Source organism: Gymnoscopelus braueri (assembly GCF_963280865.1).
Source record: "Gymnoscopelus braueri genome assembly, chromosome: 12".
In the NCBI taxonomy this organism is placed as follows: Eukaryota; Metazoa; Chordata; class Actinopteri; order Myctophiformes; family Myctophidae; genus Gymnoscopelus; species Gymnoscopelus braueri.
The window spans coordinates 13009624-13025866 of record NC_137614.1 but is presented as its reverse complement, the minus strand read 5'-3'; the positions used below and the strand labels follow the sequence as shown (position 1 = coordinate 13025866).

General features: G+C 42.4%; 2 protein-coding genes across 7 annotated transcripts in view; one reads left to right on the top strand and one right to left on the bottom strand.

Annotated features, from left to right (window-relative positions):
* fmnl3 (formin-like 3) overlaps window positions 1-9929 on the top strand; it is a 63962-nt gene extending 54033 nt beyond the window's left edge. For 2 of the 6 annotated variants that reach the window (XM_080445815.1, XM_080445812.1), the window contains 3 exons: window positions 766-858; window positions 1772-1895; window positions 5454-9929. In XM_080445815.1, the coding sequence (XP_080301941.1) occupies window positions 766-858; window positions 1772-1895; window positions 5454-5518 (282 nt within the window). In that variant the 3' untranslated portion in view covers window positions 5519-9929. Of the gene's footprint in view, window positions 1-765; window positions 859-1771; window positions 3158-3896; window positions 3941-5453 lie in introns of those variants that run through there. The other 4 variants (XM_080445814.1, XM_080445810.1, XM_080445813.1 and 1 more) reach the window with 3 other exon arrangements.
* The window catches only part of lrp1ab (low density lipoprotein receptor-related protein 1Ab), a 165553-nt gene continuing 156387 nt past the window's right edge, over window positions 7078-16243 (bottom strand). The window contains exons 82-89 of the mRNA XM_080445809.1: window positions 15424-15597; window positions 14498-14659; window positions 13462-13630; window positions 12934-13035; window positions 11999-12072; window positions 11821-11914; window positions 10726-10870; window positions 7078-10087 (exon numbers count right to left, since the gene is read on the bottom strand). Of these exons, the coding sequence (XP_080301935.1) occupies window positions 9950-10087; window positions 10726-10870; window positions 11821-11914; window positions 11999-12072; window positions 12934-13035; window positions 13462-13630; window positions 14498-14659; window positions 15424-15597 (1058 nt within the window). The 3' untranslated portion in view covers window positions 7078-9949. The remainder of the gene's footprint in view (window positions 10088-10725; window positions 10871-11820; window positions 11915-11998; window positions 12073-12933; window positions 13036-13461; window positions 13631-14497; window positions 14660-15423; window positions 15598-16243) is intronic.

Below are 16243 nucleotides of genomic sequence, written 5' to 3'. Positions count from 1 at the left end.
ACACGTAATGAGAACCTACGACGATGGTGCCTCCTGAAGCCAGTTTAGATGGCACGTAGAGCACACACAGCTGCTACTAATGAAGATAGTGCGTGGCGGGGTTGCTACTGCGCAGGTGCGTGGAGGCTCTTACGCAGCTTCTAGGCTGCGTCTGAGCTCAAATTCGTTTGGGAAACCTGGCCATTGCCATTTAGCCAACTGGTTAGTGCTGGTGCCTTGCCATTTAACCAACTGGTTAGTGCTGGTGCCTGTGATATGAGAGACCTGTATTCAAATCCCCATCTGTATGTTTGTCTTTGATGCTAGGTTAAGACTTTAAAGACTCTCTTACTTAAATGAAAACTACATTTCAAATATAAAACTTTAATGTGCAAATCAAATCTTTGAAGAGGAGCACACTTTTGTAGTTGTTTTTGTTTTGGATTTGTGTGCAACTGAAGGAGGAATGTGTTGTGTAAAATGGGCAGGCCTACATGCGTGTGTGTGTGTGTGTGTGAGAGAGAGAGAGAGAGAGAGAGAGAGAGAGAGAGAGAGAGAGAGAGAGAGAGAGAGAGAGAGAGAGAGAGAGAGAGAGAGAGAGGGAGAGGGATTGATGATGACAGATTATGTTCATCAAAGTGTGTGTTCCCTTTGTGAGCTAAACTTCTGCTCTGATTCCTGTTCTAAAAGGGGCACTTTGTTTCCTCTACAGTTGGCTCGGTCTGCTGTGTTTAGTTGGTCTCATTTGAGTCTCTCTGAATGGTCTCCATGTTCTCTGTTGTACAGGATGCGGTGGCAGACAATGAGCAGAGGAAGAAGCAGGAGGAAGCCATGAGAGAGAAGCTACTGGCTCAGGAGGCGAAGCAGCATGACCCCAAGGTACAGTTCAAGCATCTACAACTGAGTCACACGAAGAACAACTACAGTACTAACACCCATCAGATCTTTACTTGCTGCTGCTACTGTATATAAAGCTTCATTTATGCTTTGTCATAAAAGTGTTGCGCAGCATATTGCTTGACAAAAATGAAGAATTTTCACTTCTTTGAATGAACCCTTAAGATTTATGTCCTCCTACCCAAGATTCAGACATTTCTACTGCTGAGCTAAGACAGAAAGCCTGATTAGGCAGGGGAGATATTACGCTTTGAGCTTCATGCAATACCTCTTGTTAAACAGTAGTGGCCCCACCAGACGACAGGATCAACAATAAAAGAGCAAGGAGACCACATCCAAACCACCACAGTAGTGTTAGTTATATTGTATTGACCTACTCCACCATACAGATTGGCTCAAATAAAGTTTTATCCCAGCTTTAAATTAGCCTTTAAGGGTTCATGTAGCAGAGACAGAATACATGACATGGTTTGGCAGGTACAGGTATCTACTGTATCAGGAGACCACAAGGGGAGCTAAATGTAAATTTCCCATGTCTTTTGTACATATATTGTTTGTTGATGACATGTAATATTGTGTTAATTTTGTATGCTATGTTGATGAATTGAATACATAGGGCCACAATGGAAACAAGTCCCCAGGATTTTGCAACATGCAAAACAACTTTAAATTCACACCTCAACAAAGTTTGCAAAGGCTCCCGACTCACACCAGGTGGATTAACATAGGAATGAGCCTATAGATGCATATCAATGGTCCATTGTGTGACGAGTAGTGTAGGTGTTAAGCGACGTGGGCGTCACGTCACTAAAATAGAGTGCAACCACGTTCCAATTCAACAATGCAACACTGCTAATAACGTATCCAATCAATCAATCTCTTTCCTTTGCACCAGGTCCAGGCCCACAAGAAGAAACACCAGCAGCAGGAACTCATCGCGGAGCTCCGCAAGCGGCAGGCCAAGGACCACCGGCCCGTGTACGAGGGCAAGGACGGCACCATCGAGGACATCATCACAGGTGGGCCAGGCAGCGCCGTGACCGCGAGCCCGGGACCCGGCGTGGGTCCCGGCAGTCCGAGAAGCCGCCACAGGCCTAAAATGACCGTGGTCATCCATTGCTCGGCGCCCCTGCAGTGCACCCTGTGCTACGTGGTGCAGACTCCACCGCATCTGGACCGCAGCAGCACGTAACGGCACAGCGGGGCAGTCGCGGTTTTAGTTTTATGCGCACAGTAAAAATCCTCGGTGTTAATGTCACTCTGAGAATGTACGAAAGGAGCCGAATGCCATTCTGTTCCATTTGTACATTATCTGAGTTACAGGTTGGAAAGGGTCCATTTGGTTCCTAACTAACCATCATTTACCTGGGGACACACCTGGAACCCCCTCAAGGCCTCCAGTGTTTTAAGCCAGAGTTAAAAATGGATAAATTAACACTGAGGATTTTACCGTGTACTGTAACTGTGCCAAGTACAGAATATTTTGAGCCTCAACTCTGAATAGGAATTATGTAGGTAGTTTATACATGTTGTCGAGTACTTATAGGTCTGAGAAGTGTGCCATGAAGATGTAGATATGACCCGGATGGATCTGCTGGAGCAGCCACAGCCTCAGGACAGTGTCTCAACTAACTGATGTGTGTCTCAGTCAATTAATCAACGCTCACAAGAGAAAATAATCTACATGTTGTGTCAGTGGCATTTTTTAATCATGTTGATAATGCTTCTTCCCAACAGCGCTATACTGTAACAGTCAATTCCATAATCATCTATGACAATATTAACTCGATTCATATTTCGTTGCACAACGGCGTCGCGCACTGAAAAAAAAGCCGACGTACAAGCTCACAACGCTCTGCGGATGCAATGCGTTGTGAGCTTGTGGGTCTGGTATTTTCGGGCACACGGCTCCGTCATGCAACGGAGCAAAAGTTATGCTTCATTCTGTACAATGCAAACTCTCAGAAGGAACGATTCGTTTCTCATCCATAGGAAGGGTGTTACTTAGCTTCTTGCGGCTTACATTCCTATAGTTCCAGTGTCCGCAGGCACATTACGGCCGCTGCATCAATTATGGAGGCTGTTTGTAACGTGAGCCTTCTCCCAGACAGACAGTGTTTCAGGTGTGACGTTGTCTTCTCTCCCTCCCTCCCCCCCCAAACAGTACTGAAGACCGTGCCCTTCACAGCCCGCACGGCTAAGCGTGGCTCACGGTTCTTCTGTGAGGCCAACCTCTGCGACGACGCCAACTGCTAGCCCTTACCCCTCCCCTAATGCCAAGGTTGTCCAGGTGTCTCTTTGACACCCCCCTCTGCCGACTCACTGTGCATGAAGCATGACCCCTGTCATCCACACCATGACCCCCCCCCCCCCCCCACTCCCACCTTGTACTAACCTAAGGCTCTTATTGGTTGCAACGTTTGTGTTCTACTTCAAAAGACTTCTATCTGTTGTCTTGGGGATAGGAGCAAAGCCAAACCTCTTTAACTGCCACGTTTTCATGAAAGAGAGTTGACAACGAAAGTGTGAAAGCATCTATTTTGTATACATATGGCGTACATATTTTATACAAAATATGGCATCACACTTCAGTGTAATCATTGCGTGATGAAATAATCCAAGCGTAAGCATTGTGCATGACGAGGATGGAATAAAGCTTGGCAGCATTAATGAGGCACGTTTCCTATCGGCCGTTCCTTTCATGAGACTTGAATTGAACAACGGCAGCATAAAGAGGTTTGGCTACTCAACTGTAATGTTTTAACATCACAAATTGCTTTCAATTCAGAGACTAACTTGTTTGGTGTTTGGTTTCCCTCTAACAAAATGAAGCTTCATTTATTCTTTGTCGTAAATACAGTGTCACTTGCCCAAAATAACTGATTAATAGCTGATGCGACACGTTGTGTAGAATTATTATCAATTATTTTCGCGGCGAGCGACACTGTCCTACGACGAGGTATAGACTAGGCTTTGCTGTTCTTTCCTCAACCACCACTGTTTGTTCTACCCCCCTCCAGCTGAACGGAAGAGTAATGACTGTATTTCACACAGCTAAGAGAGGGTAAGGAAGGAAGCTAAGGTAGCCTGGCTGAAGCCTGGCCCGCTTGGCCCTCCAGCTGCTGCTGTTGTGCTGCCTGCTACAGTGATGTCAGTTGCTTCAGCTAGCGCTTCAGATGTATTAAACAAACAAGATGCTTTAATTATAGAGGTCATAATTGCTTTACTACAGTGGTTCTTAAAGGAGTAGTTATCCCCAAAAAATACATTATTTCTATCAATTACACACCCCCATGAAGCCTCGAATTCATGGAGATTTCTTTGTTTTCGTCGCATTCCTGAGCCGATAATTTGATGACTGGCAGAGTCTCCTATTGGCCTGGTGACCCTGTCATCAAATTATTGGCTCAGGAATGCGACAAAAACTATAAAAACACCATGAATTCAAGGCTTCATGGAGTGTGTAACTTGTAGAAATAGAAAATACGATATTTTTTTTGGGTGAACTACTCCTTTAAACTTTTTTTGATTTCAAGGAAACCCATGAACTCTGAGAGTGAACGAACGTGCATTCGTGCACTTTCAGAGTGCACTGTAAAAGCCCACTTTGAGAACCACTGCGTTATACTACATCATAGTGTCAGACACCTAGAGATCATCAAATGCTTCCGCTACTGTATCGAAGACTTCAGCCACTCCATTGCCTCCTGTGTGAAACGGCCAACAAAACTGAAATGTTGTGAAATCTGACATTTCCACCAACTCTTTCTCTCAGGAAAGGAGCCTTCTCTTGGCAGTTTTATAGTCAGGTCATTGGATTCCTGTATATAACTGTATCTTGCAGGCCCACCACCACCTCCATCAGCACCCTCTCCCCCTCCTCTGTGTTGCATGTCGTCCAGTGTCCATCTACCTCTCACCTGTCCCTACAATGTCCGCCATGTTTTGTCTTCGCTAACTGTCAATTGCGGTGTGCTGAACATGTCTTTGGTCAACAAGCTCTAGGATCCAGAGAAAGAGAAAAACAAAGCACAAGTCAAATATACATAATTACAGTCTGTCTGTTTTCATAATTATAGACTGGTGAATACGTTTCTCACTGTACTACATACAGTGTGTCCTACAGGACTGCTTGTGCGCTACGCCTACCCATTGAGCCAGGCGAATTGAAGAGCTTGTTGACCACTATCATCTAACTATAATATGTGCACTGTTATTTTTTATCTCTACATTATCTGTGTAATATGAATGTAGTAACGAAACTCCTAAAGCCTTGCATTTCCTTATTTCATTTTTATTTCTCAACTGTCCCGTTTTGGTAATGTAAGGCTATGGGAGCACATCATTCACTGATGTATTATACTACATATATATGTCCTTATTTGACACGTTTTGACATTTCCAATACACAGTTAACAAAGAATACTGTGATATGAACAAATTATTGCCTATTTTCTAGCATTGCAACAGAGCTGAAAGGTACGTAAAAGACCTGCTTCGGTCCGAAACCCGAAGCATAATTTCTAACATGTGTGTTCCCCTTGTCTCTCACCCCTCTCTCCACTGCCCACTCACAGATCTCCGAAACCAGCCTTTCCTGCGAGCTGATGCGCTACTCCGGTGTGGTTGGAAGAGACCCTAAACCACTTTATCCATCACTTATTCCCCCTTTTCCCCGTTATAACCCTCTCCCCCCGTGTCCTGACGGCCCCCACTCAATCCTGAGGCAGGCTGCAGATGGCAAAGACTGAAAGGGGAGACACAGGAGAAAGAGAAACTAAACAATACAGACAATGGCCCTTGTTTCATCCGGGTATTTATTTATTTATGGAGATCCTTTCCAGCACTACGTGCTACTCTACTCCCTCACTGCAAACACAAACTGGGTTATAAAAAACACGCACGAGCACACAGACCGTGTTTATGGTGTGTCATTAGCATTGGAGGACAGAGACCAGTCAAACAATGACTACATGCAGGTGAGGTGAGGTGTGGACTTTGGCCCGGAACCAAGGAAGGACAGTGCTTGTACTCACAAAGTGCCTGCCAACATGCGGATCTCAAAGCACTAGAGACCATCAATTTTCTCAAGACTATGCAATCCCAAGCAGAACTTAGCATTTTCCTCGGCTGCCTCCCAGTCTAACTCTGCTGCTGGGATTTCTGCTTCGAAGAGACTGTGGTTTGCACTCACAAAAACCTCCCTCCAAAGAAAACAAGAGGACTCACTATTATGATGAGACATTTCAGGAACTTTTTTTTCCCGAACTCAAGATTAAGCCAAGTCTTCCAAACACATTGAGCAGAGACTAAACACTGACAACTACTTCTTTTTTGCGGGGGAGCTGTTTTCAATCTTGTATATCTGGAAAGAAATTGCCTTTTTGATTTTCTTGTTCCTCTGGACCGACAAGCCAAATCAAACTTACTTATATTTTGCTAAGGAAGTGCCTTTTGTGTAGACAGTATTATTTCTTGTGACTCAGCCATAATGTATGTATATCATGTATGTCTTCTTTTGTCAGAGATTGTATTTTTTATTTCATTGTACTATAACATTAACCTTAAAATACAGTAAAAAAAAAAAAAAAAAGGAAAAAAAAGAATAAAGAAATATGCAGTTTCAAAATTCCGTTCACAGCTTTAAAGGCATACAGTAGCTAAAGGGCTAGTGGGATTCAGATTTCAATTGGATGTTATGATTTTCAATTTACCTCTCTCTGTTACCCCTCGTCAAAGCTAATGTACTGAAGCCCATTCCAAGCCACTGACAGGAGAGTCAGAGGGTCTTTTCACCTCGTTCCAGGAGTTACTGGAAAAAAAACCTTGGTGTGTATGAATGTTATATACCTTGACAACACTTTCTGTCACACTTATGGATCATTTATACTTTGTGGTGCGACTGTATCGCTTGCCAAACAATATAATATTCTCAACTGAAGTGTGTTTGGGCGAGGCTGTAGTAGACCAATCAATAGGGGTCGAGCAGTGACAAGACTACACAACTATGTGGGTATTTCTGGAATTGGCATAAGAACTCAATTGGCTAAAAATACATTCAAAATGAAATATCTTTGACGAGCAACGCGGCACGACCGCACCACACTGTACAAATAAGGCATGGTGACGCTTAGGAAGTGACAAATGATATGAAGATGATTCCATACAGACTGCTGTTTCAGGGGTCAGAGGATGTTTAAATGTTTTTGTTGGTGGTGGATGAAGGAGATTTTTCATTGTGTTGTTGAGTTCTAATCATGTTTTAAACTGTCTTTGCTTTTTTGCATATGAGATGATTCATTCCTTCATAATAGCCATCGAGTAAGCACAGTGATTGTGCACTCCGATGCCTGATTTATACTTGGTTGGCTGATCTACGAGCTCACAAAGCGTTGCGATGCAATGCGTTGAGAGCTTGTAGATTGGCTATTTTCGGCCAAGGCACTATAACTTTAAAGATAGTTTTAAAAATCGCTCTAACTCAAGTGGATGGGAGAGTCCTCATCACAACTATAACGGTATAGTTACAGTTCTTTGAGCGGATGGCCCTTAAATCAGGGGTGAGGCTTATAGTTGGTGTGTTACAACATGCCATTTCCAGTAAAGGGACCGACCACAATTACACTACTTAATTTGCCTTCCTATTGTATGACACACTACTCTTAAAGTGGACATTTCTCATGAATCAATGGATTGAAGAAAATTCCCTTTTTTGTGTTTAAATAAAATGTTGACCCATTATATTGTTTATCTGAAAGATGACACTTCCCCATTTAATAAAAATACAAAATTGTGATTGAAAAAAATACCAAAGGCTGTCATTTGAGCACAGAAGTGAATGAAATGAATGAATGAAAGCAGTTACCGGGCATAAATTGTTGGTAAAGCAAAAGGTAGGACATTCAAACGATTTCTACATGTTCAGGTTTTATTTATGAATTATGCGTTACTTGTTGTTACCGACGTACTCCATCAAAAACTATGCGTCATTCTGTCACTCATCTTTCTCACCAAATGAAGGTCAGAGCCACCATGCATTTCTACTATAAAAATCAATTTAATTTTTCTTATATCAAAAAGAAATAAAATCAGAACAAAACAAACCGATCCACAATAATTAATGTGGGTTTTTTTCCGTCGTGTTTTTGACTGCCAGGGAATATCTCTCTCTCAAAAAAAAAAAAAGATTGTTCTATATTTTAAATGGAACAAATGGAAGATGCAACAGAGCAGGAATTAAAAAACAAACAAAAAAACAAAAAAACAATGAAAATAAAAACATGAAGAATACTGTTGACAAGTGAGGGGTGACAGCAGGCTGCGTCCTAGGGGTGGGTGGCATGGTGAGTCACATGCAGTTTGATATGACAAACAATATGGCTGATACCCGCAGTGTAAAAAAAAAAAAAAGAGGAAAAAAAGCAGCATGGTGAGCAGTGCTTAAGACCGAGATTTAACACTTTGCAAACTGGACCAGGCTGGACAGATAGACATGACGGCTAGCGTTAGCAGCAAGGCAAAGGAATTAACAAAGGAATGCTTTTATCAGGAGGCCAATCAGTCCCCTCCTCCTAGGAATGCACTTAAAAATGAGCATTAACCCACATGAGCATGAAATTACATCCAATAAAAGAAAAAGTTTCATTTAACCCCCACATTAATACGTACCATGGAATGGGTTCCCTTGCCTTTTTTTTGTTTTCCTGAAAATACATTTACAATCAAAAGATGAGACAAAAGCTAAATGGGATCGTTCTTAGCTAATCGTTTTGAAGTAAAGTCAGTGGTTCTCAAAGTGGGGTCCAGGGACCCCTCAGGGTACCTTCTAACTCTGAGAACGTACAAATGGAACCAGAGGGACCCTTACTTACGGCTTCCATTTGGTTCCATTTCCATCTCAGAGTTATGGGCCGTCCTTGAAATCAAAAAAACGTTTGAGAACCACTGTTGGTAAGAAGATGGTTTCAGTGACGACCAGGAAATTCACAGAGGTTTACGTTGTGTCGTTTCTCCATCCAGAGTGTCCTGCAGCAAACCAAGGCCACGGATTTCCATCCCAGTCTCTTCATCCTGGAATGTGGGCTTTTATTTTGTATTTTTTTTTACAATCATCCTCCACGTCCGTCCGACTCACACACACATACTGCCACCGACTCATTCATTGTTGACACAAAAACATGTCAAATTTACACGGACAAAAAAAAAAGATTAAAAAAAAAAGAAGTACAGACTGCTATTTGTTACTGATGTGTTTTTCCTGGGTATATTTTCAAGACACTTTGTTAATAGGTTTATATATATGCAAATATATATATAACTTTAGTCTGTGCAAGGAGGAAAAAAAAAAGACAATCACTTTTTAAACGTAGTTCTTTTTGAGACGACAGAAAGGACATTATCTGCAATGCTGAGTCCCTTGTGTGCACGTGTGCAGTTTAACAAGTTCTCCTCACAGGCCTCCCAGCCTTGGTCCTCTCTCCTAGAGACCTCCCCAGCAGCAAGCACGCACATACACACACATTGGCCGAACCAGCATCTAGGAAGCATCCACTCTCGCTGCCTTCTCTTTCTTCTCCAAACATCTTTCAAAACAAACAACAAAACACTTGGAAATGTTTTCTGGTATGGAACAATGTTCTTTTTTTTTCCTCTCCCCACCCCCATATTCATACAAAAATAAAAAATAAAAATTGTTCCACTGCCGTCTTGTATCTCTCTAACTTAAAGAGGTAGTGGCTATATGGGTGAGAGGGGGGGAGGGGAAGGTCGTGAGTAGGAGGTGGTGAACAGAAATTAAAGATGAAGAACTGAATAAATGTCTATAAAATGGTTCCTTTTTCTTGCCAGAGGATTTGTTTTTTTTTCTCAAAGAACAAAATATAATACTGCAATCACATAAAAAAGTAGTCCTTCATTTTTTACATTTTATACAGTGTTCTTGCTTTTTTTTTCTCGTTTTGTTGCTTTTCTTTTCGATTGGTAAAAGGCATAAGATGAGTTTGTTGTTGGTCCAGCGCTGAGCTGGGCTGGGCTGGGCAGGGCAAGGTTGGCAGAGTTCAGTCCATGCCGGGCTCTATGCCAGCGGGTCACTCATGTCATCATCTCCCTGGGAGAGCAGTTCCTTCTTTTCATCCGTGCTGGCCAGGGAGTTGCGGCTGTTGTGGGCGCCCATGTATAGTGTGGCATACACTGGGTTGGTGAAGTTGGTGGGCTGCGTGGCAATGGGAAAATTATACGGTGAGTCAAAGGATGGAACAAGTCGGAAAATAGCGTTTTCTGTGCACTGCAGTGTTTGATGGTTATTTTTTCTTTATTTGATAGATATCGTTGCTGTCGGGTGGAAACCTCATATGTCGGAAACTGTTACTTTTCAGGATTCAAATAAAAAAATAGCAAAAGATCTACCAGCTCTGTAACGGAGCACCACTGATATAGTTAGGACTTAGAAATCATTTTTAGATATGTATTTGGCTGCGGACCTCCATCTCAAAATGTTTTGTTCCAGGGACCCCCATGAAGCAAGGATTTGAGTTACAAATGTTCGCTCTAAAAATATATATATATTCAAAGATTTGCACACATTTTCAAGATTTTTCAGAAATAGCAGATCTACAAGCTAACAGCGCGGCACTCGGTGCCGTGCTATGAGCTTGTATATCTACTATTTTTGAATAGCCAAAGAAATCTTAAAATGACACAGATGTGTTCCCGGATTGAATGGGTTGAACAAAATTCTGAACAATTATGAAAAACTTGAACATTTTCATCTATAATGATTATGCTCAAGATAGGAGATGCCAGGTTCAAAGTAGTTAACCAGAGGCCGTCTGTTCTGTATGCGTGAGTTACCTTGTCTGGGTCCAACGCAAAGTCTGAATCCAGGAGCTCGCCGGCGTCATCGTCTGGCTCGCCTTCATAAATCTTATACGCCGGGTTCCCAATCTCCACATTCATGGCTCCGTTGGTCATTCTATGGTGCTGGAAGCCCTTTGCACTGTGTGAACACGTTAATAGGTTATAGATTTCAGAAAGTCTCACTGCTTAAAGAAGGACACACGCCAAACACACAAGAGCACAAACTGCTTGCCGAGAGAAACCTGGGATGAAGCGATGTGCAGGGGACCGAAATTCGATACAAACCCACAGCTTCAACGATACGTACACCATACATACAGTAGGCAACACGACACGTAATATATCAAGGTTGTCAAATGAGCTTTCCTCTAAAGGTCATTTGATCACTCCCAGCAAGAATACTGCAGCATGTCTATTAGGAGAATGCTGGAGGATTGTTTGACTGTTTTTGCAAGCACATAAACAATAATAGTCACAGATACACATTTATATTGTTCTCTCCTTCTATGCAAGCACATGATGTAAGCATCGGGTACGCAGTAGACTCCTCACTGTTCATTTTTGCATTTGTAAATGTTAATGAACACCGAGGATTTAACTGTGTCGATCTATAATTCATAGACAGACACACAGGGACTAGAATGGAGAGGATTTTGATCTTGCATCGCCAGCAAATCTATTTCAGTTCAATAGATCCCTGCATTGTTGGGTGGAGACAAACAGGAGATGGCAGGCAAGGACAAAGACAGATTCTACACTGACCAACAGAATGGAGAGCTGGACTGGCAGGCAGCATGGCCAATCTAATTGGACATTGGGGGGACAGGGGGGGACGGGGGGTTAAGGGTCATAATAGGGGAAACGGGTGAATTATGTAACCCTGTGAAGTTACCGCATGTGTTGAGAACGAGATTTGCCCGGCCTTAAAGACCTGGGAGACGGGAGAAGAGATGGTTATCCACAGGAGATGAAAGAGAAGAGGAAAAAGAGAGAGGCTAGATAGTTAGGTGGGAAGAACAGATGAAGGAAAAATTAATTAAAGAGAAGAGTTTGAATGAGCAGCCGGAGACTTCCAAAAGGACTACTTACCCACGCATTCTCCTCTTGTACCACAAGATGGCGCCGACCACCAGCAGCGCCAATAACAACAGCAAGAGCACTGGGATGACTACAGAGGCACTGCCTGCAAATACATCAACCATTAAAGTCCATTGTACACAGTGGGTTAGGAGCAATGGTTTACGGGTCAGAGGAGCAGGTCACTTACTTCCTGCGGTGTCAGGGGAGACGCCGGCAGCGGCGGTGACGGCACATCGATACCCCGTCCATCCCACAGGACACCTGAGGAGAAACGCACGTTTAGACAGTGGTGGAAGAAGTACATGTTTTACTTAAATCGATAGTTCACCCCCCAATTTTTTTTTTCTTCTATCAATTAGTCACCCCATGGAGACTTGAATTCATGTATATTTTTTTGTTTTTATCGCATTACTAAGCCAATAATTTGATGTCCAGCGGACCGGTAGGCAGCGGTTCCGGTAGGAGATACAAAGGAGACTCTTTGTGTCTCCTACCGGAACCGCTGCCGGTCATGAAATTATTGGCTTAGGAATGTGACAAAAACTAAAAAATATCCATGAATTCAAGTCTCCATGGGGTGACTAATCGATAGAAACAAAGTAATTTTGGGGTGAACTATCCCTTTAAGTAAAAGTATCAATACTGCAATGTTGTTCAGAATACTTCTGAACAACATTGCTAGTTTTGACCACTTCAAATGCTCTAATCTGAAATTAATAGCCGAAAATAGCCTATCTGCTAGCTCTCAATGCGACACATTGAGAGCTTGTAGATCAGCTATTTTGAGAGATTGTAGATCAGCTATTTCCCCTGCTCAACATGCATGCAACATTCCCATAGAAGACATGCTGGCTTCTATGGAATCAAAATGACTGAACTCAGTCGTAGTGACTGAGAACTTTAATCCATTGGTTCTCAAAGTGGGGTCCGGGGACACCATACACTATATATGAACTAATTTAGCTGGGGACCTTGACATGAAAAAGTTTGAGAACCACTGCTTTAATCCGTGTGTGTGTGTGTGTGTGTGTGTGTGTGTGTGTGTGTGTGTGTGTGTGTGTGTGTGTGTGTGTGTGTGTGTGTGTGTGTGTGTGTGTGTGCATGTGTGAGTTGGTATCTTACTTGCACTGAGGCAGCAGTGTTCGGGTGTCAACAGAACACTGTCCATTGGTGCAGAAGTCCTGACAGGTGAAGCAGCTGGGCTGGGTCTGACCATTGGGACAGCTATAGACACACACACAAACGTCAAAATAAACACTTAGTTTTATCATCAGTGGTGGAAAAAGTACTATTTCTTTTTTACTTGAGTAAAGGTATCAATACTGCAATGTAGAAATACTGTTACAAGTAAAAGTCCGGAATTAAAAATGTTGAGTAAAAGTACAAAAGTATTGGTATCAAAATGTACTTAAAGTACCAAAAGTAGAAAGTATTTTTGAATTTGCATCCTGAAAAGTAACAGTTTTGGACATCACGTCTCTGTCGGTGAAACCCAACAGAGACGTTATGATGAACAACTTAACCGCTGACACTCCCTAAATTCTGGATATGGTAAACATGGATGTTGGCACTCCAAACAGATTCATTATGTGTCTGATGGGATTGCACAGTCAGGGTTCATTATTGGTCATCATTTGTTTGTCTTTTTACCTGCATGAGACCTTCAGCGGTGAGGTCAAACACTTGCCGCTTCCACAGTACTGACATTTGTCCAGCTCACACTGCAGACCGTGGTACTGGTTTGGACACTGACACAGTTTGGTACCGTTGGAGGTCTGGAGGCAGCCCCCACCGTTCAGACAGAACCCTTCACATTTACCTGGGGGGGGGGGAGGAGGGAAGGAGATTTTAGAGATGAGATTAGTCCTGTAGGTTGTGTTAGCAGTACTGAAATTAACCTCAAAGAAAAGCATCTGTCATTTTAGATTTTAACCACTTTAACCATTATTTTATACTTTGGCTATTCAAAAATAGCAGATGTACAAGTTCACGCTACGAGCTTGTAGATCTGCTATTTTTTTTTTTATCTTGAAAATTTTTGCAAATCTTTGAATACGGTATATCTTTTTTAAAGCGAACATATGTAACTAAAATCTTTGCTTCTGGAGGCCCCTGGAACAAAATATTTTACAAATGGTCGCTTTAAAAAATATATATTGAAAGATTTGCATCTTCACGATTAAAAGAATATAGCAGATCTACAAGCTCATAGCGCGGCACTCGGTGAGTGAGCTTGTATATCTACTATTTTTTAATAGCCAAAGAAATCTTAAAATGACACAGATGCGTTCCCAGTCTTAATGGATTAAGTGGCCAACTAGAGGCTGTATCTTTGTGACACCTGACACTTTTGGAACAATTTACAAGTTAGGCATTTAGCAGATCCAGAGCGACTTGCAATAAGCAAGGTAAACACATACATAATCAAATGCAAGGGGGACAGTGTAGTGCCTTCAGTGAACTAGGATCCCAGGTAAACCAAGAACCTAGCATCAGTATAAACAATATACAAAATAATAATCTGCATAGCATCTGTCTAAATAACATGCCATCTATACTACATTTTTAACATTGCGATAAAGAAAAAACTAACCAAATTGGGAGTGAGTCTGCAGCTCTAACTGTAATGGGGAGTTTGTTCCACATTTTGGGAAACGGGGGGAAGAATAGTCTGGGAACCACTTACTATACTGGCACTGGTCTCCCTGGTACTCTGGTGGGCAGCTGCATGTTGGCTGGTTGCCCACGTTTACCGAACAGTTGCCGCCGTTGGTACAGTAGTCCTGACAGGTCTGGAGGTTACAGTTGGGTCCCGTGAAGCCCTGCAGGCAACGACAGGTTGGAGTGCCTAGAAGACAGATGGAACACCCCAGGTTTAAGAAGCATTTCATGGATAATGTCAGCTAAAAATGAACACGATCACACTTTTATCTGTGAGTATAATTAACAAAGCCGTATGGCACCACAGTGGATTCGAACCCACCCGTGGTGACAGGCACTTTACCCACTGCGCCACCAGAGCACCTAAGTGTATAATGAACTTATATATGTACAATTAGAATGATATTAAATGACTGGGGTTTGCACATAGCTCACGGTAAGCACTCAAGTGCTGATACAGTATGTAGATTCTGCTTTAGATGTGACATTTTCAGAGGCTCGATGGAAACTACCCATCGCACACCAGACAAAGCACTGCAGTCATAAATGCATAGGGATGCGACCATTGATTATTTTCTCTTTCGCTTATATCAGCTATTTTTATTTTTTTTTAAAGTTTGGACTACGTCAATTAGTTTGATTAACTGTTGCACTAATAGATTATTGTGAAAATGGCCAAAACGAAAACATAGAAAAACGGCAAAAGTTTTCAGCCGTTTTCAAGATGTTTTGGTCATTATCTCTGGAACGGAAGGTCCAATCTGCTCAGCTCAAAGCTTGCTGGATGCGTGACTTTGAGGACATTAAACATTGTGAAACCTTTTTCGTTTTTTTGGGGCCTAAAACTATGGTAATTGTTCGGGCCGGGCCAAGTTCGGGCCGGACCTTAATTTTCAGGCCTGTTGAGAACTCTAATGGTCAGTAATGTCAGTAGGCTGTGCTGTGAGTCACCTGTATGGGAGGCGGTGCAGGTGCCTCCGTTCTTGCAGTAGTCTCTACAGTTGTTGGTCTCACAGCTCTCTCCACTGTAGCTGGGCTGGCAGCGACACTTGGCCTGCTGCCGGGCGTTCAGGAAGCAGCTGCCGCCGTTCAGACACTGGATGGTGCAGGTCCCTGAAGGGGGCACTGGAGAGAGAGAGAGAGAGAGAGAGAGAGAGTACACAATGAGGTCCATATCATCATCACTCAACACTAAACTACTGGCCTTTTTTCATCGTGATACGGATGAATATGAACTTAATGTATATCACGTTAGTTCCATTGATCCAAGCTCACAACGCGTCACTTGTGAGCTTTGAAAACTTGAAAACTTGTGAAATGGGACATTCTGCATAATGACTACTTTCTACTTTTGGTACTTTAAGTACAGTTTGATGCCAAAGCTTTTGTACTTTTACTTAAGTAGGGTATAGGGTATTGATACTTTTACTTAAGTAAAAGATGTGAGCAATTCTTCCATCAATTCTTCCATTATGTGGACCGCGAAACCACTGTAATAATGAAAACAAAACTTCACAGGCTCTGGAAGGTTCTGGGTTTCCCTTTGTTGTGGAAAAAATCTTCAAAAGGTATGATAACAAAGTGTTTGCACACTCACAAAGGACAAAAAAGAAATGTTTAAATGCCTGTAAAATTAGTTTACTGTGGCAGACTGACATGTTCACATGTTCTATCAGTGTGTGTATATAGGGTTATAAGAGGACAGAGGACTGTAAAGTCCACGGGGCATTTGCCCTAAGATACCATAGATAAGGTACACACGTGTGCAGTA